The sequence below is a fragment of the Plutella xylostella genome, chromosome 15, assembly GCF_932276165.1.
Source record: "Plutella xylostella chromosome 15, ilPluXylo3.1, whole genome shotgun sequence".
NCBI lineage: Eukaryota > Metazoa > Arthropoda > Insecta > Lepidoptera > Plutellidae > Plutella > Plutella xylostella.
In genome coordinates, this window is record NC_063995.1 from 1,209,003 (window position 1) to 1,232,242 (window position 23,240).

At 44.5% G+C, this 23,240-nt stretch overlaps 2 protein-coding genes across 6 annotated transcripts in view; one reads left to right on the forward strand and one right to left on the reverse strand.

Annotated features, from left to right (window-relative positions):
- The window catches only part of LOC105398674 (spectrin alpha chain), a 56,203-nt gene extending 42,276 nt beyond the window's left edge, over positions 1-13,927 (forward strand). For 4 of the 5 annotated variants that reach the window (XM_048626109.1, XM_048626108.1, XM_048626107.1 and 1 more), the window contains 20 exons: positions 17-227; positions 548-693; positions 1,319-1,421; positions 1,841-1,990; positions 2,613-2,750; positions 3,193-3,364; positions 3,762-3,906; positions 4,236-4,553; positions 4,874-5,078; positions 5,362-5,566; positions 5,928-6,154; positions 6,512-6,625; positions 6,981-7,128; positions 7,542-7,656; positions 8,098-8,121; positions 8,621-8,733; positions 9,176-9,325; positions 11,985-12,155; positions 12,541-12,710; positions 13,102-13,927. In XM_048626109.1, coding sequence (XP_048482066.1) covers positions 17-227; positions 548-693; positions 1,319-1,421; positions 1,841-1,990; positions 2,613-2,750; positions 3,193-3,364; positions 3,762-3,906; positions 4,236-4,553; positions 4,874-5,078; positions 5,362-5,566; positions 5,928-6,154; positions 6,512-6,625; positions 6,981-7,128; positions 7,542-7,656; positions 8,098-8,121; positions 8,621-8,733; positions 9,176-9,325; positions 11,985-12,155; positions 12,541-12,710; positions 13,102-13,230 — 3,154 coding nt within the window. In that variant the 3' untranslated portion in view covers positions 13,231-13,927. The remainder of the gene's footprint in view (positions 1-16; positions 228-547; positions 694-1,318; positions 1,422-1,840; positions 1,991-2,612; positions 2,751-3,192; positions 3,365-3,761; positions 3,907-4,235; positions 4,554-4,873; positions 5,079-5,361; positions 5,567-5,927; positions 6,155-6,511; positions 6,626-6,980; positions 7,129-7,541; positions 7,657-8,097; positions 8,122-8,620; positions 8,734-9,175; positions 9,326-11,984; positions 12,156-12,540; positions 12,711-13,101) is intronic. The other variant, XM_048626106.1, reaches the window with a different exon arrangement.
- Positions 13,928-14,634: 707 nt separating this feature from the next.
- LOC105398637 (dual specificity protein kinase Ttk) lies at positions 14,635-23,034 on the reverse strand. The gene is made up of 7 exons (XM_048626032.1): positions 22,243-23,034; positions 21,883-22,154; positions 21,558-21,703; positions 20,820-20,980; positions 19,163-19,377; positions 15,761-15,908; positions 14,635-15,135 (listed from the first exon to the last, which is right to left on the reverse strand). The coding sequence occupies exons 1-7, from the start codon at positions 22,922-22,924 to the stop codon at positions 14,939-14,941; spliced, it is 1,821 nt and encodes a 606-aa protein (XP_048481989.1). The 5' UTR covers positions 22,925-23,034; the 3' UTR covers positions 14,635-14,938.
- Positions 23,035-23,240: the final 206 nt, after the last annotated feature.

The following is a 23,240-nucleotide window of genomic DNA, read 5'->3' on the forward strand; positions in this document are numbered from 1 at the left end:
ACACTTCCTTCCCCAGAGCGTGGGTAGCCCGCCGTGTCAAACTCGACCAGAACCTGGAACTCCAGCTGTTCTACCGCGACTGCGCGACGGCGGAGGGGTGGATGGCGGCGCGCGAGGCGTTCCTGGCGCCGGCGGCCGGAGACGCGCCCGACGCCGCCGCCATGCCCGACAACGTGGAGCAGCTCATCAAGAAGCACGAGGACTTTGACAAGGCGATCAATGCGCATGTGAGTTGGGAGCTTTTGTGTTTTTCTGGCTCTATCGCGGGAGCTCTAGAGGCCCGAGATGCGAGAGTTTGCGACTTATAGTGCGATACGATATAGCGTGTCATATCGTACGTTTCGTATCTGGAGTGATCAATGATCGTAGCTCACTATACGTTGACTGGTCAAGATAGGAGTGCTCGGGCTAGTGGTCCAGTTCGCACCTAGACTGAGTATATGGATTCGTCTACCTGACGAATCCATAGCGCATTTTTGTGGATTAGCGCCTCTTTTTATCCCGTTATTCTACATGATTATATTCAACGTTATCACAATTCCCACAGGAGGAGAAGATCGCCCAAGTGCAGACGCTGGCCGAACAGCTGATCGCTTCGGAGCACTACGCGGCGCCCGCCATCGACGACAAGCGGCGGCAGGTGCTGGACCGCTGGCGCCATCTGAAGGAGGCGCTCATAGAGAAGCGCTGCCGGTGAGTGTCGCCGTCTCTCTCTAACACAGCCGGCGACGACAAGCGGCGGCAGGTGCTGGACCGCTGGCGTCATCTGAAGGAGGCCCTCATAGAGAAGCGCTGCCGGTGAGTGTCGCCGTCTCTCTCTAACACCGCCGTCGACGACAAGCGGCGCCAGGTGCTGGACCGCTGGCGCCATCTGAAGGAGGCTCTTATTGAGAAGCGCTGCCGGTGAGTATTAGGGCGTGTCCAAACATGGATTTAGTATTAAGGCTTCTAACTGGACGCCACGCTATGACGCTAACATGTGTTTTACTACTATTTTAAAATACCCTCAAACAGAGCGCCAGCGCTAGCCGCACGCAACGCAACGCTAGCGCGCTCTTACGCGAGCTAGTAACGCGTCCTGTTTGACATCGCCTTTTTAGCTTTTGCAAAGATAATAGGCGCTGAAAATACGCTATGATCGAACACCTCTGGCATCTACATGCATTGATCCTGCTCACAGTTATATAGGACAAACCTTGACAAAGCATAATGGCAAAAAAACAGTATTCGTTCTGACAAAACCTATGAACAACATCATCATCAAAATACGCCACAATCCATATTAATTTTCACTAAATAAACGGTGTATTGTTTCCAGTCTGGGCGACGAGCAGACGCTGCAGCAGTTCTCGCGCGACGCGGACGAGATGGAGAACTGGATCGCGGAGAAACTGCAGCTCGCTACTGAGGAGAGCTACAAGGTACATACAGAGGACCTATCACAGGCTAACGTGCCAATTCGCTAGCGTTGTACGTTAATACTCAAACTAATATGGAAAAAGAACAGCGCCAACGTAGTCACTTTTGAAACTAAAAAAAAACACCTTTCATTTTGACAGTGACAGTTGACGATACGCAACGTTAACAGAGGTTCGAAAATCTGGTGATCGGGATTCTATTCTACAGTGTTGTAGTTTAATATGTGTAGAGATAAAATACAAGAAGCAGTTTTGATAGCATTCTGGTTGGCATATTAGAGGGAATCGCTGCCGGGGGAAATAAAAATGGCGGCCAAATGTAATACAAATAAAAGTTGTTCGGAAAGAGCCTCTGATATTTACTTTCGTTTAATCCATATTTTAACAGACGTTCTATTTAAACCAACACTCCTCCCACACAGGACCCAGCCAACATCCAGTCCAAACACCAGAAGCACCAGGCCTTCGAAGCCGAGCTCGCCGCCAACGCGGAGCGCATCCAGTCCGTGCTGGCCATGGGCGGCAACCTCGTGCAGCGCGGGCAGTGCAGCGGCAGCGAGGATGCTGTACAGGTGAGTCATCATCATCAGCATGCAGTCCGTGCTGGCCATGGGCGGCAACCTCGTGCAGCGCGGGCAGTGCAGCGGCAGCGAGGATGCCGTACAGGTGAGTCATCATCATCAGCATCCAGTCCGTGCTGGCCATGGGCGGCAGCCTCGTGCAGCGCGGGCAGTGCAGCGGCAGCGAGGATGCTGTACAGGTGAGTCATCATCATCAGCATGCAGTCCGTGCTGGCCATGGGCGGCAACCTCGTGCAGCGCGGGCAGTGCAGCGGCAGCGAGGATGCTGTACAGGTGGGTCTTCAATAGTCTTCATCGTCAGCTCGTAACTGTCCACTGTGGGACATAGGACTATAGGACTCTGTCTAGGAGAACATACAACACCCTTGTCATCGGCCTTTTTCTTCGGCTACATTTCTTACCTCAAAATAGTTGAATTCAGGTATAAAGCGCTTTGACACGACATTTAACAAGATTTTCGCTAAACTCATGAATCACCGAAAGTGAGACTCCTGTAAGACATTATAATGTGGCCTTTTTTTGTTCAATACCTATAGAAGAGATTGTTTTCTACTATGTAACAATTAACTTATCATCTTATTACCATGTACTAAATCTAAATCCCCACCTTCAGGCGCGGCTGGCGTCCATCGCGGACCAGTGGGAGTTCCTGACGCAGAAGACCACGGAGAAGTCGCTCAAGCTGAAGGAGGCCAACAAGCAGCGCACCTACATCGCCGCTGTGAAGGACTTGGACTTCTGGCTTGGAGAGGTAATTGCACAATGTGGAATGTTTTTGGGGACGTTCTCGAGGCATGTCAATGTACCTGACACAATTTTAACAGAACAGCTGGTTCTACTAAAAATGTATATACTTAATGAAAATTTATGTCAAGCGTGTAGTAGTCTGTTCCATCACCCTCATGATAGAACGAGAACACACATTGATGGTTTAATGGTCTCAAGATGTAACAGCTCCATTCGGATTTAAAGAGATAGCAAATAAAGCACATCCTAGATTTTATTAAAAAATACATACTCAAAGCATATACAATACATTCCTAGGTCCAGTATAGGGTGTTTGTAATGCAACTATTTATTGTAATGCGTGGCATACGCACGCGGGATTCGAGAAAATGGTGTGAGATCCCGCATGCTTGATCGAATCCGCACGCGATTAAAAACACCCTTATAACCAACTCTTCCTCTCTCAGGTGGAGAGCCTCCTAACCTCCGAGGACTCGGGCAAGGACCTGGCGTCCGTGCAGCACCTGATGAAGAAGCAGCAGCTGGTGGAGGCGGACGTGGCGGCGCACGAGGACCGCATCCACGACATGAACCAGCAGGCGGACGCGCTGCTGTCCAGCGGCCAGTTCGACCACGCAGGTGCTTGTTGCTAGCGGGATAGCGGTCATATTGCAGTGGCGGCGCACGGGGACCGCATCCACGACATGCTACATTTGACAGGATTAGAATACGTACCTATTGGATGACAGCATCTCTTTCAATTATTTTTTGCGTCCTGCTGAAAAATTCAGCCTATTCCATCCCACGAAAAGTTGTAAAAATATCCTATAAAATCTGTAGTCTATAAATAGTAAAACCAATTTACTGAAAATCCAGAATTCTAGTTCTATATACAACATGAAAGTTTGAGAGGCTGAAAAAGGCCTTAATGTTTTGCTCGACTTGGCGACAGACTCACATTCTAGTGTACGATTACAATTATTAGCCCAATAAACATATCATAATTTTTTTTTTACTAACTGTTTCCCGTTTCTAGCTGGTATAGCGGAGCGTCGCGCCGGCATCAACGAGCGGTTCGAGCGCGTGCGCAACCTGGCCGCGCACCGCCGCGCGCGCCTCGACGAGGCCAACACGCTGCACCAGTTCTTCAGGGACATCGCTGACGAGGAGTCGTGGATCAAGTGAGTGGAGACACACGAGGGGTTAACGTCAAGACACCATCAGAGGGGTTAACGTTGTGGGTAATAGAAACGAGCTCCGTGAACGGCGGTCAATAGTGCGGATTCTTATTGCTCACATCTCAATATAGTAGTAGATTGAAAAGCAAAAGCGACTGTAATAAACCACCAAATCATCTTAGACCACATTAGGTTTCAATACTCATTTAAGAGACAATGACGGTCAAAACTCTTCTACAAACTTAATAACACCAACTGACACCCTTCCCACGATAGTATAGTACGTCCAACATTTGTGTTCCACCATCTCACGTTACACTAACCTCTTCTAGGGAGAAGAAGCTGCTGGTCGCATCAGACGACTACGGGCGCGACCTCACCGGAGTCCAGAACCTTCTGAAGAAGCACAAGCGTCTGGAAGCCGAGCTGGCGTCTCACGAGCCCGCTATCCAAGCCGTGCAAGAGGCTGGAGAGAAACTCATGGATGTGTCCAACCTGGGCGTGCCCGAGATCGAGCAGAGGCTCAAGGCGTTGGCCCAAGCTTGGTCGGAACTGCAAACATTGGCCGCGGAGCGAGGCGCCAAGCTGCAACAGTCGCTCGCCTACCAACAGTTCTTGGCTAAGGTTGATGAGGAAGAGGCCTGGATCAGGTGAGTTTGTGGTGGTTTTTGTTTCGATGAGGATAGTTGGGATTAGATTACACCTTTTTGTAGGTTGAAACATTTTGATCCTTTTGATATTGTCTTCGATAACTTGAAATAATACAAATATTACAGTTTTGATATATTAAAGACAATAAAGTTTTAGAAACTTTGCTTAGCATTCATAGAATTTGTCAAGGATAAAATTCGCCTATGTATCTTCATAACATAAAACAAATAAAGTAATGCCAACAGTTTAAGGTGGGCATCCACGCCATATCTTTTCGTATTGGTATCGTTCCACCTCTCACACTTCCTTCACGTTGCAGCGAGAAGCAGCAGCTAGTGGTCGTAGCCGAATGCGGCGACAGCATGGCGGCCGTGCAGGGGCTGCTGAAGAAGCACGAGGCGCTGGAGGCGGAGCTGGCGGCGCGCGGCGAGCGGGGGCGCGAGCTGGCCGCGGCCGGCGATGCGCTGCTGCGGCAGGGCAACCTGCACGCCGACGCGCTGTCGCAGCGCCTGCGACAGCTGCAGGTGAGTGGCGCTAGGCTGTGTGTTGTCACCCTAATGCAATACCTTCTCCTTGTCTAGACGATTTCAAATCCAGTGCGGCACAGCGACGCATCGTGTGGCATGCCTCAGATAGTTATATAAACAGCAACATAGCGTCGAAGCGTGCGAGCGCATGTGGTCCAACACCGCAACATTTACATAATCTAATCTTATTAATTCAAGAAAAAAAATACTGCCTATAGATCCATCTTTAGTGAATAAACGCATAGGTATTCTCTGTATCTAACCTATTCCTCCCCCACAGGCTAAACTCGACAAACTCACCCAACTAGCCGCCCGTCGCAAGGCGGCGCTAGTCGACAACTCGGCGTACCTCCAGCTGCTGTGGAAGGCGGACGTGGTGGAGTCGTGGATCGCGGACAAGGAGACGCACGTGCGGTCCGACGAGTTCGGACGGGACCTGTCCACGGTGCAGACGCTGTTGACTAAGCAGGATACTTTTGATGCTGGTGAGTGGGAAGGATATAGTTAAAACACTTCAATAATCGTTTTGAACAGTACAGCTTTCAGATATTTGTGAATTTTGAAATAAATTGATAAAGGATACTTTTTTACATTTTTACAAGTTGCGACACTGATTTTACGCTCACAAGAATTTCAAATGTGTGAGCGTGTAAGTAATCCATCTATCCTGACGCACCTGGGATTACCTGCATTGCCAAAAATATATTAAACCTGATTTAACGGTGGTGAATACGATAGTTATCTGCATTTTAACATGTAATTATTACGAGTATGTCTGTTTCTCGATTATGTCGTCATGAGTGTCTTGGAATTCCATAAATTTCTAACAAACCCTCCATCCCCCAGGCCTAGCCGCGTTCGAGCACGAAGGCATCCAGAACATCACCGCGCTCAAAGAACAACTAGTCGCGTCCTCCCACGAACAAACACCGGCCATCGTCAAACGCCACGGTGACGTCATCGCGCGCTGGCAACGCCTGCTGGCCGACAGCGCCGCGAGGAAGCAACGCCTGCTGCAGCTGCAAGACCAGTTCCGCCAGATTGAGGAGCTGTATCTCACGTTCGCTAAGAAGGTAGGCGCCTGTACCGTATATAGATGGTCTTATACTGTTTAATAATTTAAATGCGACATATCTTTATCACTGGAATATAAATATAGTTTTTATAGTTAGCGGAAATATTGCCTGCTATAGGTTTTCCTTTATGAATTCAGCTATGTAATGATGTTTTCATCGTATCGCTGATTTCGTGAATAAAGTACACTTTCATCATAGCTAATTAATGGTCAAGTCGTTTCATCTGATTGTCGTGACATCTTATCTACACGATTATTTTCTATTGTTATGACACATCCTATGTATGTATCGTCATCATCAGTCCCCAAGATGTATTTTCAGTACAACATAACCTAACCCCCGCTCTCCCCGCAGGCGTCTGCCTTCAACTCGTGGTTCGAGAACGCTGAGGAAGACCTCACGGACCCGGTGCGCTGCAACTCCATCGAGGAGATCCGGGCATTACGCGATGCGCACACGCAGTTCCAGGTACACTATAGATCATTTATACATACTAGCTGTTGATTAAAAAGGTTTCCCGTGGGAGAACTGGTATAAAAACTGTATTATGTTTTAAAGCCAAGCTCTTAGTTTCCTACGTACGAAACCTAAAAGATTCCGTGATTCTTACAAACTTTCGCGTAATATTATAATATTAGTTTTGGATTAGGATGGATATGATTGATATCGCTAGAGCTGTTCTGAACTGTAACATCCCGGGCCTATGTGGCCTGATGATACGCGACAATAGTAGATAGTATAATAAGTGTACTTATCTAACAGCGATCCCTTCCAGACCACCTTTTCATGCAATATACAAATTAACTATCATCCCTTCCCGCAGGCATCTCTATCATCAGCCCAGAGCGACTTCGAGGCTCTGGCCGCCCTGGACGAGCAGATCAAGTCGTTCAACGTGGGCGCCAACCCCTACACCTGGTTCACCATGGAGGCGCTCGAGGAGACGTGGAGGAACCTGCGCAAGATCATCGGTTAGTTGACATGTTTTATTGAGAGTTAATTGTATTGGTGGAAAGTGGATGAGATGGAAGTGGATATGTGAAAGCGATGGCCCTTGTGGCAGAAGAGTGCAAACCACGAACAAGCAAAACATAGTCCAACTTGGCCAAGAGTGGCTTATGTCCAGCCGTGAATGAATATCGCACGGTAATATTGAGGCTCTTCGGTTGGTTTATATATGACTTTTATGGGTTTCTTTGTAATGCGCTGTGGCTGAGAAGACGAATGAATGCTGCTATGGTTGATTATAACATTTATTAGATTACTAGATGATATGTATAGGTGAAAGACCCACGGAGAGACCTTTGCCCAGCAGTGGGAAACAATATGTTAAATTTAAAAAAGAAAAAAGATTGCTATTAAATCAATTATTTCCCCCCAACAGCGGAGCGCGACGTGGAGCTGACGAAGGAAGCTCAGCGCCAGGAGGAGAACGACAAGCTGCGCAAGGAGTTCGCCAAGCACGCTAACGCCTTCCACACCTGGCTCACCGAGACGCGGTATGTGTCGTCTCTCTCACACCCGCCGAGCGCGCTGTGTGTGTCTCACTCTAACATATGGTGGACACACACACACAGTCCATAATAATTAACTGCAGGTTACTTGGTAGGTAACTTGAGCCTCCTCCAATACGGAGGGTATTGCCACGGGACGTGGAATTAAAGTGACAGTCGCCGAACTGTCGGTGCCATTATGTTAATTCGACGGGGCTGGCATTGTGTCAGATGGGTAAGATGATAGGCGTTGCTTCTTTATTCTGATAGGCTCCTCCCCGTATTTCAGTAAAAAATATGATAATAGCAAAACGTCTTTTTCCTGTAGGTAACAACTGACTATGAGATATGTCAAAGGTTCTACGCTAATAAAAACTACTTTTCTTATGATTATAGATGAATGTATGTTTATGGTTAAAGGTTATTTTAATTGGTGATTGTGTGCAGGTACCGGTTGCTAGGCTGGAACGGGTAACGTATCCGGTTGTTGCGTGAAGTCTAAACACTGGCTTTTGTTGTTGTTTCGTCTACAGTAATATCTCGGTGTACTATTTCCGACTATTGCAACAAGTTATGTAAATATTTTACAATCTATATTTTAAAACTCGCTTAAGTTTTACTAATATTTGTCGTACCCAGTGTTGGTTCTATCACGGCAAAATTCTTCGATAAAAATGTTATTTATTACTCACACGAAAGGTTAAGCACCTTTTCCTATATCGATGTTTCTTTTTCTTCTACTTTTACAGCATGTCTCTGACATAACACCTATAATTGAGAGGTGACTGAGGTTACCTTTCGATATTTGAGAACTCACTATACAGTCTAAAACAACGCCACCCATGGCAACAAGAACTAAAAGCTAAAAACTTCAAAATTAAACTTCCAAGGTTCCTTCAAGACCAGCCTCAACATCTAACAACGCGACTCTAAAACCCTTCTCCTTCCTAACCCTGGCTTCTCTCCACAGCACATCCATGATGGAGGGCACGGGCTCGCTGGAGCAGCAGCTGGAGACGCTGCGGCAGAAGGCGGGCGAGGTGCGCGCGCGCCGCGCCGACCTGCGCCGGCTTGAGGAGTTGGGTAAGTGGATGAAGATAAATATAAGATACACTTTATTGCTTACAATATAAATAACATCAAGAAATAGCACAAAAGGCGGCCTTTTTACATATTTAAAGTAAGATAAGATATTCTTTATTTGTACACAAAAAACGTAGACTAAATTACAAAAAACTTAATCTAACACATAATATTATGTGCAAAAAATTATCTCAGTCAATAAATACATGTAGTAAACTACAAAAAAATGTGGTACACACTGAAAACAATAGTTAGTCACCCACACAAAGTATGCCACCCATAATGACCTACATAGAAATCTACAAATAAAGCCAAATGTTAGCAAGGGTGGCTGATGTTTCTGTTGTTGACTACATAATATATTCGACCGTTTTACTTGCCTTCATCAGTCACTCCTTCATTTTATTTTATTCCATACCTAACCTGCGTTCTTTTCCTACAGGCGCCGCCCTAGAAGAGCACCTGATCCTGGACAACCGCTACACGGAGCACAGCACGGTGGGGCTGGCACAGCAGTGGGACCAGCTGGACCAGCTGTCCATGCGCATGCAGCACAACCTCGAGCAGCAGATCCAGGCGCGCAACCACTCGGGTACGTGTCGTATGTCAGACGTCAGTGGCACCAGCGCACGCGCGATGGCAAATGAAGAAAACGTTTCAGACTGGCTTGTTAATTTGAGATGGAAGGCTGAAAGATGCTGAAAAGCAAATCGCGTGCATTTTTGTTGCTGAAAACCTTTATCTAGCAATCTGTGGGATATATAATGTATACCTATATATTAATGGGGAATTATAAAACGAGCGAACAAAAAAAAACTTTGCGACTGATGATGACATACTGTTTTAATAACTTGAGCGGTATGAATTTTAGTAAGCGAAAAATTAACTAAACTGACGACGAATATTGATTTATAATAAAATCCAAAACGAGCTTACAAAAAGTGGATTATGATAAATCCATTTCAGATATTAAAATTTTATCCGAGCGACTTAATTACTAAGTGAGCGACTGGAAATACAGAGAGGGCAACTTCAATATTAAGATAGATTCGATTTTTCTAAGTGAGGTTATACTTAGCGAACTACTAAAAAGTTCACTTTGAGCAAAGTTTTGTATGCTGCTTTATTAATGATTATTGGTTACTGATATTCTATTTGAGGGCTTATGTTTTTTATTTTGATACGCTTCTTTTTGCTTTGCTTTGCAACGAAAATGCTACAGATTTAAACTATACTATAAGTTTAGTCATATAAGTTCTTTTGTTTTATTTGTTGTTTCCTTGTGTATTTTTGGTGTGTGGTGCTGATCTCCGAATAAATATTTTTTATCTTACCCTGACTACTGAGCCGATGGTCCCGGGTTCGATTGCCCGGCTGGGGCAATCGAACCCGGCTATTTGTTCTCGGGTCTTGGATGTGCCCGTAAAATGGCAATAGGCCCGCCCCCTATTACATTGGGACTAACATAACGCTCTGGCGAAAAGTGGGTGCAGCAATGCACCTCTGCCTACCCTGTAGTCCCGTTGTCCCCGTAACTGTGTCCCCGTTACGGGGACAACGGGACGTCATTATATTTTCGTTCCGTTGTCCCCTTTGCGGGCAATATTGAACGGGGACAACGGGCCGTCAAAATTTTACGTGTCGTTGTCCCTTCCGAATTCTATTTGCACGAAAAGGACAAAATAAAATGAAACTTATCTTAGACGACCGAATGGCGTAGTGGTGACCAGTGAGTACCCTGACTACTGAGAGGGTTCGATTCCCGGCTGGGGCAGATATTTGTTTAAACACAGATATTTGTTCTCGGGTCTTGGATGTGCCCGTATAATGCCAATAGGCCCGCCCCGTATTACATTGGGACTAACATAACACTCTGGCGAAAAGTGGGTGCAGCAATGCACCTCTGCCTACCCCGCAAGGGAGTACATTAGTACAAGGCGTGAGTGTGTGTTTTTTTTATCTGTGCTTTTGTTTCGCGGCAGTATTTCGTCGTGCCGTTAGCGCATCCTTTAAAATTTACACGTTCATCAAATTTGCCAAATTATCACCCAGGTTAGTTATGAATTGATCTAAGCTAAAAAAGCGATTTGATATGAAGATGTTATATAAAATTCATGAAATAAAAAATATACTTACTTGTGTTTTTTAAAGTTTATTTTGAGAACGGGGACAACGGGTCTGATTTTTTATTTTTTTATTAAGTGCCGCTGTCCCCGTTAAGGAGCTCACGTCCAACGGGGACAACGGGCCTGATTTTATTTATTTTCTGAAAGTACCGTTGTCCCCGCTTAACGGGGACAAGAATTACGGGGACAGCGGGACTACAGTCTGCCTACCCCGCAAGGGAGTACAATAGTACAAGGCGTGAGTGTATGTTTTTTATACTCTGCTCATTAGTGTATTTTTCAAAGTGGTTTTTGTATTCGAAACACTTCATTTAAGATAAAATGCCGCTCAGTATAAAAAATACATTTGCCAAATATTGAAAAAAATGCAGGACGTAACGTTGACACTCAAACAAATATTAGGTCGCTCAAATATTATGAAGCTGCTCATTTTGTATTTTAAGTAACTCAAATTAATGTTTGTAAGTTGCTGTTCTGTTGATTTCTCGTCACTCGCAGTCAGTCGCTCACTTAGTAATTCTATAACCCAAATTAATTAATTTTGACACTTAGAACTGTAATTTACAGTCACTCGTTTTATTGCTACCCTATATTAATAACCTTTAATCGGCCATGGCTACTCAAATTATTTCCTTGGTTCTCGCCTTTAAGCGAGCATCAAGCTGGGTTTCGTTGACCGTCGTTCCTGCAATCTGCCCTGTATTACGCTGGGCGTTCGTTGGGCTGGTCTGTACGCAGCTTCAGTGGGACCAGCGCACGCGCGATGGCAAATGAAGAAAAAGTTTAAAGACTGGCTTGTTGATTTGAAATTGTAAGATGGAAGATGCTGAAAAGCAAATCTTGCGCATTTCACCATCTCTTGGTGCATTTTTGTATGAAGGACTTGTAGCTGAAAACCTTTATCTAGCAACCTGTGGGATATACATATGTTTACACCTACATATTAATAACCCTTAATCGGCCATGTCTACTCAAATTATTTCCTTGGTTCTCGCCTTCAAATCCCCAAATTCTATCCAAAAGGACTAAAAGTTCATAACAAGGTGGGATCCAAATGCCCTACGGCCTATTGATAGTTGTATCGTGTACGAATGTTTTCACCAAACCATTATTCCCCCCTTACAGGAGTCAGCGAGGACGCCCTCAAGGAGTTCTCGATGATGTTCAAGCACTTCGACAAGGAGCGGTCGGGGCGGCTGAACCACCACGAGTTCAAGTCGTGTCTGCGCGCGCTCGGCTACGACCTGCCCATGGTGGAGGACGGCCAGCCCGACCCCGAGTTCGATGCTATACTTAGTGAGTACATTTATATTTAACGATTTTTTCATAACTAAATAAACGTTTACCTATCTTTAGGAGAAGTTTGTACGAGAAGAGTATGCAGATACTCTGGGCGTCGCGACAAAATCTTACACAGCGTTGTAAAGATATTTAAGTTAAAATGTTTGCTTCTGTTAAAATAGAGCCAGCTAATGCTGGTTCAGATACTCAGTATCGAGTATCGCGAACGTACCTAAGTATAGATACTTACCCGGTATTGAAAGTATCGTTCGAACCCTAATTAGCTGTCATTGTTACAGTTATTCGGTCAGAACTTTCTCTTATCGTGTACTCTGCATAAACATCCCAATACATACCCTGAACCACTATTTCACGCATTCATAACCCATTTTTATTACAGACTGCGTGGACCCGAACCGCGACGGCCAAGTCTCGCTGCAGGAGTACATGGCGTTCATGATCAGCAAGGAGACGGAGAACGTGCAGTCCTCGGAGGAGATCGAGAACGCGTTCCGCGCGATCACCGCGCACCAGGACCGCGCTTATGTCACCAAGGAGGAGCTGTATGCGGTGAGCGGGTTTTTACTCTTGTTTGAATGGTATTCATGCCGCTAAGGAGTGCCGCGAATGACATAGTATATCCTGTGCTTGACAGTCATCAACTGACTTCGTCTAATTTGGCTGGTCAATCCCATCACCACGATGGTACACAATAGTGTAATTCTTGTGTTGGTCGCCTCACAGAAGAATATTGAGTTATAGCTAGTGAAGAACCAGTAAACTTTACTTTAGCGTTGAGGTCTCGATTGGAGGCTAAGATAAACGTGGCAAACAATGTGATCGATAGCACCGATTTCTATTAGGATGCTATTAAAAATATAATTGTAGATACAGTACAGTGGACTGATATTTTCTGTTGTGCTTTTCTTGACCTCTTCTAATTACACTGTAATGTTTCCAGAACCTGACGAAGGAGATGGCGGACTACTGCGTGGCGCGCATGAACCAGTACGTGGACCCGAAGACCGAGCGACCCATCCCCAACGCGCTGGACTACGTGGACTTCACCCGCACTTTATTCCAGAATTAAACGCCCACGCCGCCCGTGTGCCGCGCAGCTGGAGCTTTACCAACAGTGTTGCCAGATTAAAAATATTAACTCCAAAAAGTTTTTGCGATTTATCTTGTGACGTCTCACCTCCTTTGTCGACGCACGGGCGTATAAGCTTGAAAACCACCAATTTTATTCCATAACTATAATATTATTATTAATCGTACCGAATGTGGTAGTTTATAGTTGACTAGAATTTGCCCATACGTGTTACTGCTTCACTATTCCATGTTGGCTGATGCGGTGCTTATACTTGAGCGTTTTCCTGCCTTCAATATCGTAAGGAGTATTCGCTTTCTGTGTCCGCATTTGCCTAAAACATTTTCAATATTTAACGATGTTTTACCTATTGGTATCTAAGCAGTAGTAAGGGTTCGAATTCCTTTCTCTGGTTCCAGCAGAGAAACCAGAAACTCCCCGATCTGCGACTAATTCCCTCGACTCTGGTATCCGTACCATCTTCGATCAAATCCTATCTCACGAGCTTTATTCGACAAATTGTATTTGCCTTTCGCATTGCATTTATTATTCGTAGTTGTGTAAGAAAAAAGTATTTTACGTCTAAGATTATGTTATTCATAAATTATTATTGTATCGCATAATATGTTTGGTAATTTCACGCTAAATGTATTTATTTTTTGTATCACTTCACTTCAATAAATATTTCCTAAAAATATACGGATTTTCATTAATTGAGTAAACAGTTTTTAGTAGGATATATTTTTATTTACATTCGATAAATAAGCATTAATGGTTACCTTATTATTTACTTGATTACAATTTTACAGTCAGTTAGTTCAAACTAGAGTAACTAGACACATCAAGTTGGTAAATAGAGTTGAGGTAAAAGCGCACAGATAAAGAAACAATATGAAAATGGCGCCTAGTCCATAAGTGGGAGTAGGAAGGACTATTGACAGACCTACGAATCGGGCGAGATAGCATGCATCCTACCGCCATTTCCATCCAGTTTCTTCACAGACGTTGTTCCTGTATTAAAATTTGGATTTCGAAATTAATTAATTCTTAATCTGTACCTCTTGTGTGTGTTTTCATATGCAAAAAAAGTACTGATCCCTAAACAAATTTTATGTGTTCCTGGATCCACAGGTAAATAGATATAAATGGTTAAAAAAACTATGACTAACATAATAGAGGTCTAAGTATTTATCCATTCTTTCATGTCCGAGAAGCTAAATTACATTAATTATTCATTGCTTCATTACATAATTATTAGTATTTACAATATCATTGAGTCTAAATAATTTCTATTCCTAAATTAACCTAAATGAATGAGAGAATCAAAATGAAGCACCAAGAATCAGTTATAAAGGCGGTCTAGACAAATCTGTAATTAATTTTAATTGCCTTGAATCGGTGGCTTATTCTCTCTATCACTGTGGTGAATCCTCAGTCTAATTTACTGCTCCTTAGTGAAGCGCTATGCTATAATTAATATTATATATCATTGTAATTTCATTGCAAAATCTTTACTATAATTTTAATAATCTTCAGCCATATCAAACCATCACTGTATAACGCCTAACAGTGGCAGATTATTGCCAGTTTCTATACTCTATCGATAGCATACAACTTTGACACATAAAAAGTTACATTCTGACAAAATCGTATGAAAGAAACTGTCAGCTATCGATATATAGAGACTGGCATTAAAAGACTATCAACCCTACAACTGCGCTCGCTGCAGCACTCTAAACTCCTCATGCGTCACCAGAGGGCGCAGTTTCTCGAGCAGCGGCGCGGGCAGCGGGCTGCGCGCCGGCTGCAAGTAGGTCACTCCCAGCAGCTCGGCCACTGAGGGCCGCGCGCGCGCGTTGTAGGTGAGGCACCACTTGAGCGCCGCGATCAGTGATGGCGGGAGGTCTGTGGAGGGGTATTGGATTGAGTTAGTTAGGGAGTAAAAAAGTGATGTAAAAAAGATTGTGACGTTCACAGGTAAGATATTATTTGTAGCCCAGCAATGGGTCTGCAGAGGAAAACTAATCAGTTAAATACTCGTCATAGATACACTCGCAACTTTTGAATAGCGCCTAATTGACTTATCGTTTTTTTTTTTTAAATAAATAAATCTTTATTTCTTTAACAATGTTTGGGCAAATTAATCAGTAATAAATGGAATCACCTTTTAAGCATGAAATGCCTGTGAATTATTTTGTACAACTGGCTTTATGTTATACCGAGATAAAATCGTACTAGTACAGTAAGGGGCAGATAAACCTGACCCCCCTCAGAAGCATTGTTAGTATGAGAGGGGGGTCAGGTTTCTCTGCACCTGACCGTACCTACCAGTACCACGTAACTGGATGTAAATATTGTGAGTATTTAAGACGTGTCCTTGGTAAGTTAAAAGTTTATAAAAAGTGTCTGCTGCACCTTAGTCAAGTTGCCCAGAAATGGTTGCTCCTGAACAAGTGTTTTTTTTCCTCAGTGCTCCTGAATATACTTCGCAGTGGACTGATAATTCTCTAACAATAATGTGTTAACTCACGCTCCACAGGCGGGTAGTCGATGCGGTGGTTGGGGTCGAGGATGGCGGCCAGCTTGGCCAGGTTGGGGATGTGTCCGAAGGGCGTCCGCCCGTACACCATCGAGTAAAGGATGCAGCCCAGCGACCACACGTCCGACCGGAATGATATCTGCAATGTGAACACGGATTATTGTAGTTACGCATAGGGTATACAATACAGGCTTATGCAAAAGTGATATATTATAGCGAGGAGGTGAAAAACACAACTAATAGCATAGGGTTTGTCACCGAGGTGTATGGCCAGACAGATTAGGGTCTGTCGCTAACTGCCTAGGGTGCAACAGTGGGAAAACAACCACCACCGAATCCTGTCAAATCTGACGTAACTTCTACGCATCTGCTACAAGCAAGTGACGCTGCTTTTGGAAAGTTTGTGTTGAGGGTAGTACGGTAGAAGTGGACACTGATACGTCATGCGGAGAGGCTCCTTTCTTTCATGTTTAATAGCAAACCTCACCTTAATAGGCGTGTCCCCGCGATCCGCGCCCCCGTACCCGCCGGCGCCGCCCATGAGCGCCTCGGGGCTGATGTAGGAGTACGTGCCGGTGGCCTGCGCGCGCACCACGCTCGTCGCGTCCGCAGAGATCGACGACGCCATGGCAGAGACTGTAGCCGTTCAGTGCAGCGAGAATAGCATTCTATACTATTTTCGAATCTACACGAAGGGTCACTTTTACCAAACGCTAAACGTATTTAAATCAAATTTAAAATACATTTTGTACTAACTGACAGACGTATGACAGGCTACTAAATAAGTTTAGCGTTTGGTGAAATTCAACCTAACATTATAGAAAAAACAAATGTCACTTTTGGAACTAACTTTGCCTTATATTTTGACAGTGACAGTTGACGATACGCAACGTTAACGGAGGATCGAAACTTGTGCTCATGACTCAGAAACTAGTAACCTATGCTGGGTAACTCAGCTAAGTATACCAAAAGGACCGGGAATCCTTACTGCGCTATACATGAGTTTTCCTTTGCATTGCTCGATGGACGCTGTACTATTTCAGTATAGATTTAGAACGTTGGATGGCCTCTGAATAGGGATCCAGATAGTAATCGGCGCTCTTCTTCTTTCCCGTTACTCATCTGAGGGGCTTGCACTCGTCTAGGCTAGTCAATGCAGCTTACATAATATTTTTATAGAAGCTTTAATAGCCAAAATTCCATCAAGAATATACGTAATGTAGCAAACCCTGTGAGATTTCCCGATACCTTAGATCGCATCTAATGGCGTGTTTTTTTGTGACGCCTAGGTCCACGTCCGCAGTGGACTGCTCTATAGCAGCCTATGCTGAAGTAGAAGAAGTCACCACCCGCATCCGCGCCCCCGTACCCGCCGGCGCCGCCCATGAGCGCCTCGGGGCTGATGTAGGAGTACGTGCCGGTGGCCTGCGCGCGCACCACGCTCGTCGCGTCCGCAGAGATCGACGACCGATGGCAGAGACTGTAGCCGTTCAGAAACTAGTACCCCGAGTAGGGTGACTCAGCTAAGTATACCAAAACGACAGGGAACCCTCACTGCGATATACATGAGTTCAGTTCGAAACTTTGGATGACGCCAAATAGGGACGACTCTCTAAAAGCCAACCCCCAGCAGTGGAAGGACACAAGCTGATGATGAAATAGGGATCCAAAATTTGCTAAATAAACTTTTAATCATTCCGGAATTCTTCTCTCCCGTTACTCATCGGAGGAGTCTATGGGTGTTGACTAAGCGCTTTTATAATTATAAAATAATTCAGCTAGTCCAGTGTTTTTCAACCTTTTTCATGACGCGACCCCCCTGGTATAAAAAAATATTTCGCGACCCCCTCGACCCTTTCGGTTTTTTATCATGTATGTATGTGCATGTTAACAACTAATACCATTGCGACCCGGAATTTCTTTTTCGAAATTAGCTTTTTCTATCTGACTTTTTTGAGCATTTAAATATCTTGAATAAAAGTTTTCAAGGGTGAAATGAAAATAAAAAGACAAAATACCTGGCTTTACTAAAAAATTAATACTTGTGGTCGTCGTTTTTGAACCAGGCAGGAAGGCCTCCCACGCTACGTTTGCCTATTCGTGGTCTGTAACTAATCGAAAACTCCTTTACCCCAATGGTTATCGGTTCTTCGGCAGATAGGTATGACCAGCACACTACCACTTCAGCTTGCATATTTTGACAGCTATGTCAGTAATCTTAATCCTTTGACTGACGGAAAACCTCATTTCTGATACGATTTATCAGAGAAACCAAGCATAGCTCTCTCCATACCACGCTGAGCGACTTTAAATCGGTGAACTAGTCCTGCCGTCAGTGCCCACGTCTCTGCACCATACGTCATCACTGGCAGGATGCACTGGTTGAAGTCTTTAGTCTTCAGGCTCTGAGGGATGGCCAAGGAGAATATGTGCTGACGTAGTTTTCCGAATGCAGCCCAACCCAGTTGGATGCGCCTTGCAGCCTCCTTGTCGAAGTTGCTTTCTGCCTAGCCGAATAGTCTCCCCGAGGTAGATATATCTTGCACAACTTCGATTGTTGCCTCACCAACGATCACTGGCTCCGGTTCGATGTGAGCATTGTACCTATATGACTTTCGTCTTGTCCAAATTTATACCCCGAAGCCTACACGTTGGGAAGCTGCATTTAGGCCACTTCCATCATCCAGCTGAGTTCCTTCAGAGATTCTGCCATAATAACGATGTCGTCCGAGAAGCAGAGAGGTGTGACATGTACTCGCCATTTATATGTATGCCATGTCAAGCGGCATCGTACAGACTCCTCAACTCCTAGATATAGCGCCAGTCGATTTGAAATCTCTGCAACGCTTCCAAAATTGCCGATGTCTCGATGGAGTTGATGGCGTTTTCATAGTCCACAAAGGATAGACACAGAGGCTGATTATACTCTTCTTTCTTCTGTGTAATCTGCCTTACTGTGTGGATGTGGTATATTGTACTAAAACAGATCCATGATGAGATAATTTAATTAATTAAAAACAAGCTCAGCCCTCGCATTTAAGAAAATTTTAAGTAAAAGTTTTTAAAGTATGAGTATTTCTTAGTAAATTTGTACTAATCGACTTTATATTTTTTTTACTAAAGTTCCCAGTTTTTTCGCCCTTTGGCGACCCCCCTACAGAAGCTTCGCGACCCCCCAGGGGGTCGCGACCCACAGGTTGAAAAACACTGAGCTAGTCAATACTGGTTACAAATAAAATTGCCACTATGCCAGCACAACTATACATAGTGTGGAAAACCCTGTAAGGAAGATTTTCCGATATAAGAGTTACCGTAGATCGCAACCAGTGGCGTGCTCTGGGACAGGCCTGCGACCAGCAATAGACTACTATAGGCTGTAAAAGAAGAAGTTACCTTAATAGGTGTGTCCCCGCGATCCGCGCCCCCGTACCCACCGGCGCCGCCCATGAGCGCCTCGGGGCTGATGTAGGAGTACGTGCCGGTGGCCTGCGCGCGCACCACGCTCGTCGCGTCCGCCGAGATCGACGACGCGATGCCGAAGTCTATGAGCTTCAGCCGCCCGCAGACAAGGAGGAAGTTCGCGGGTTTTAGGTCTGCGTGGATCACACCTGGAAAATGTTAGGATGGTTAGATGAAGACGAATGAGTGCTGTTGAATGTGAATCGAGTACATTGTACAAGATTGTAATTATCCATTAGATAATTGTGGAGTCGTCGGTACGAAGCGCCATATTTCCTGCAGTTGGCAAACTGCACTATCAGAGCTTCGTCCTTTCGCTTGTTCATTATTATGGTTACCGTGCTGGTGCATGTGTGTGTGTGCTAGTCCTAGCACAAATATACTTTATAACTTTATAGGTATTCATGTTGTGATGTAGTTTGGTATCCAATAAATGTTCCTATTCTATTGTATACCGTGCTGGTGTATGTGCGCGACGGCGTGCAGCATCTCCTCCCAGCAGTGCAGCACGAACGCGGGCGGCAGGCCGGTGTGTGTGTGTGTGTGTGTGTGTGTGTGCTAGTACCGTGCTGGTGTATGTGCGCGACGGCGTGCAGCATCTCCTCCCAGCAGTGCAGCACGAACGCGGGCGGCAGGCCGGTGTGTGTGTGTGTGTGTGTGTGTGTGTGTGTGTGTGTGCTAGTACCGTGCTGGTGTATGTGCGCGACGGCGTGCAGCATTTCCTCCCAGCAGTGCAGCACGAGCGCGGGCGGCAGGCCTGTGTGTGTGTGTGTGTGTGTGTGTGTTTTTTTTTTTTTTTTTTTTTGTTTTTTTTAATATGTTGGATACAATTTTTATTCCCCCTAAACTAGGTCTAGCCTGTACTATAGGAGGAAATATGTTTTTAGTCCAGTCAGGTTACATGAAGTGTTGACAATAAATATATTATGTGAGCTAGTATCACTTGATTATATTAGATGATAAGTTTTGAAATTTATAAAAGCCTCATGAATATCATAACGACATAATGGTAAAAAATAATTTAAAGAAAAAGAACAAAGATCAATAATATTATTACTTTATCAAAGCAGATAATAATATACGATTCTACTATTTGAGTTTATTTTTATGTATTATGAAACAACAACCAACAAGTCCTCAGTCTCATCATATGTTTTATTTAAAAGCCACTTATGAAGTGATCTTTTAACTATATTCCTCGTATTTGGGTATAGACTAAGTTTGTAGTTTAGTTTGTTATAGATGTATGGACCTAAAAAACACATGAATCGATTAATGAACTTAGTGTTAAAGGATTCAGTAGGACAGACAATATCGTGCCTACGTTTGATTGTTTTAAGCTGAGGATCAAATGTTATTTTAGAGTGTTGAAATAAAACTGTGTTTAGAATGAATAGTTGACGTACTGTTAACACCTCACATTCCTTGTAAAGCCTTTTGTGTGTGTGTGTGTGTGTGTGTGTGTGTGTGTGTGTGTGCTAGTACCGTGCTGGTGTATGTGCGCGACGGCGTGCAGCATCTCCTCCCAGCAGTGCAGCACGAGCGCGGGCGGCAGGCCTGTGTGTGTGTGTGTGTGTGTGTGTGCTAGTACCGTGCTGGTGTATGTGCGCGACGGCGTGCAGCATCTCCTCCCAGCAGTGCAGCACGAGCGCGGGCGGCAGGCCGGCGCCGCGCGCGCGCAGGAACGACGACAGGTCCGTCTCGCCCGCCTCCAGGACGACACGGAGGAACTTGTTCTCGCGGTCGTATTCGCTGTGGATTACAATCCTGTTAGTGCATGAAGTTAACAGATGGTGTTTAATTTTTATTAATCTGAGGTGGAAAATACCAAAATGGCATTTGTACAGAAAGGAAGTGGAAATCTATGTTTTCAGTGGTAACTTGATGAAGATAGCGTTACAATGAATAACATGCTTTTGGAACAGTCTTATTTATTTACATTATCTTTGCAACCCTTAACGGTGCATCGAATTTAACTCTACAGTCATAATAGCTGGCGACGATCTACAATAGAGATCTATCTATCTATGTATTATGGTGACTTGATTTTCCGCATTTAGCCTCTAAGGTGGGCGTTATGCGTGAAATACCTACGGGGTGACTAGCTATTAAGCCACCCAAGCTCACGCCAGAAAGCCAGTAGACAACCTAGGTTGCTTATGACTTCCTGGAGGGACCCTGGAGATCGGAGGGTTTTTGATCGTAGTGTCTCCACGCCTTTGTAATGTAACAAGACATGGGAAGCTGTTTCATATTCCTCCATGCAACTTCTGCACAGAGGAGTGGTGGAGATACAATAGAGATATCTATGAACATAGCAGGTACTTACTAGTCATAAAGCCTGATGACTCTGTCTGAGTTCTGCAGCTCCCGCAGCAGCTTCACCTCGTTGACGTAGCCGCGCGCCAGCTCCGGGTCCGTGCTGAGGTTCACACACTTCACCGCATACTCACAGGACGTGCCCACTTCTAATACCTGGAGTAGAGGATTTATTCATGTTTAATTTTGCAGATAGAACAAGGAAACTATGAAACACTTTTTTTTAAGTCAGTGCCAGTACAATTTTAGACTAGGTATATTGTTTACCCTATTTGCCTTGAAAGTGTCCATACCATACATTGCAGTTTACCCAAAAAAATAAAACAAAAAATAACCTTATAAACCTCACTGGAGCCACCGGTGCCCAGTTTCTTTATGTACATGTAGTTCTTGCCTTTGATGACCGTGGTCTTGAACAGGATCTTGGACTGGTTCCGCACCACGCCCTGAGGGTACGAGGGTGTGGCGGCATATGATGAAGGCAGAGGCTTCCTGTTGAGGGGGGTCTCGGGTACCGGGTGGGATGGAGGTGGCGGTTGTGGGGCTGGGCAGGTGGCTGGACAGGGTGCTTCGTCTCTAGAGCTCATGTGATTGTCAGGGAACAGACCTGAAAATTAAAGAGGTAATAATATTATACTTTGTGACTCTTAATAAATACTTGGGCTCAATAATAAATTAGTATAGTAATTACTTACATCTTACACTCTCTTTAGCAGTGGCTTGAACTTTAACCTTCTGAGGAGTCTTTTTATTGCTTCTTCTACCAGAACCTGGAGTAAACCTTCGAATACCAGACTTTATTTTAGGAGTTGCTGACTTTTTCTGAGAACTATGAGGTATTCTGGCCATTTCTGGGGTTCTCTTTGGAGGAGGATCCATAGGCTTGTGTGGAGCAACATGGAGTGGAGTCAGGACGCTTCGCTTCACGACGTCATTGTTGTTTAGCTGAGTCTGTGCTAAAGAACTTACATTACTACTTGGTTTCGAAACAACTTGCTTTACAGCACTCTGGGATTGCTGAATCTCTTTCCGTGGATACATCCAGTTGTTGCACATGGACTGGTTATTGCTAGAGTTCTCCTTATTAGCCTCATGGCTTGCCACTTTCTTTTCTGAAATGAATTGCTTGAGATTGGCATTTGAAAGTTTGTTTTGCGGTGTCGATGTTGGTACATTTTGTAGGTGTTTAATCTGTTTCACTGAGGAAGGCTTGGAGCCGGCATCACTGGTGGAGTTGTCGCTCTCGTCCAGGGTGGCGTAGCTCTGGTCCGGGCTCGCAGGGGGCTTCTCAATGGGCATCAGTTGAGCCAGCAAGGCCGACATGGGCATCGGTGCGAATTTCATGCTGTTCGACGTGGTTTCCGTATGACCACTCATGACGTTCAACAAAACACACTTTTTACATTTAAATTAAAGTCTAATACACACTGAATAAATAAAATAATTGTAAATAATCACATTCACTGTTTAAAATACATTCAGCCGTTGAAGATTTGTTTTGAAAATGCTTTTTTTTACTGGTGTTACAAGGTGCGAAAATCTTACTTTGACAGCAGATAAAAAAAACGTAATGTTTAAATTTGTCTATGGTTTTTCAAAATTCTATTTCGAAGTTTCTGAACTTTTTGTTGTCATCTCTTTCGCACAAATTATATTTTCATATTGCCATCCTGCCGTCGTAACTAAAATAATA

What these genes read in the sequence shown, in the direction of transcription:
- LOC105398637 (XM_048626032.1), bottom strand. Translation starts at nt 22,924, where the DNA reads ATGAGTGGTCATACGGAAACCACGTCGAACAGCATGAAATTCGCACCG. An exon ending in CGCGCACATACACCAGCACG is followed by an intron (nt 19,378 to 20,819) that starts GTACTAGCACAC and finishes AACATTTTCCAG; the next exon opens with GTGTGATCCACGCAGACCTA. An exon ending in GCGGGGACACACCTATTAAG is followed by an intron (nt 15,909 to 19,162) that starts GTAACTTCTTCT and finishes TTCACATTGCAG; the next exon opens with ATATCATTCCGGTCGGACGT.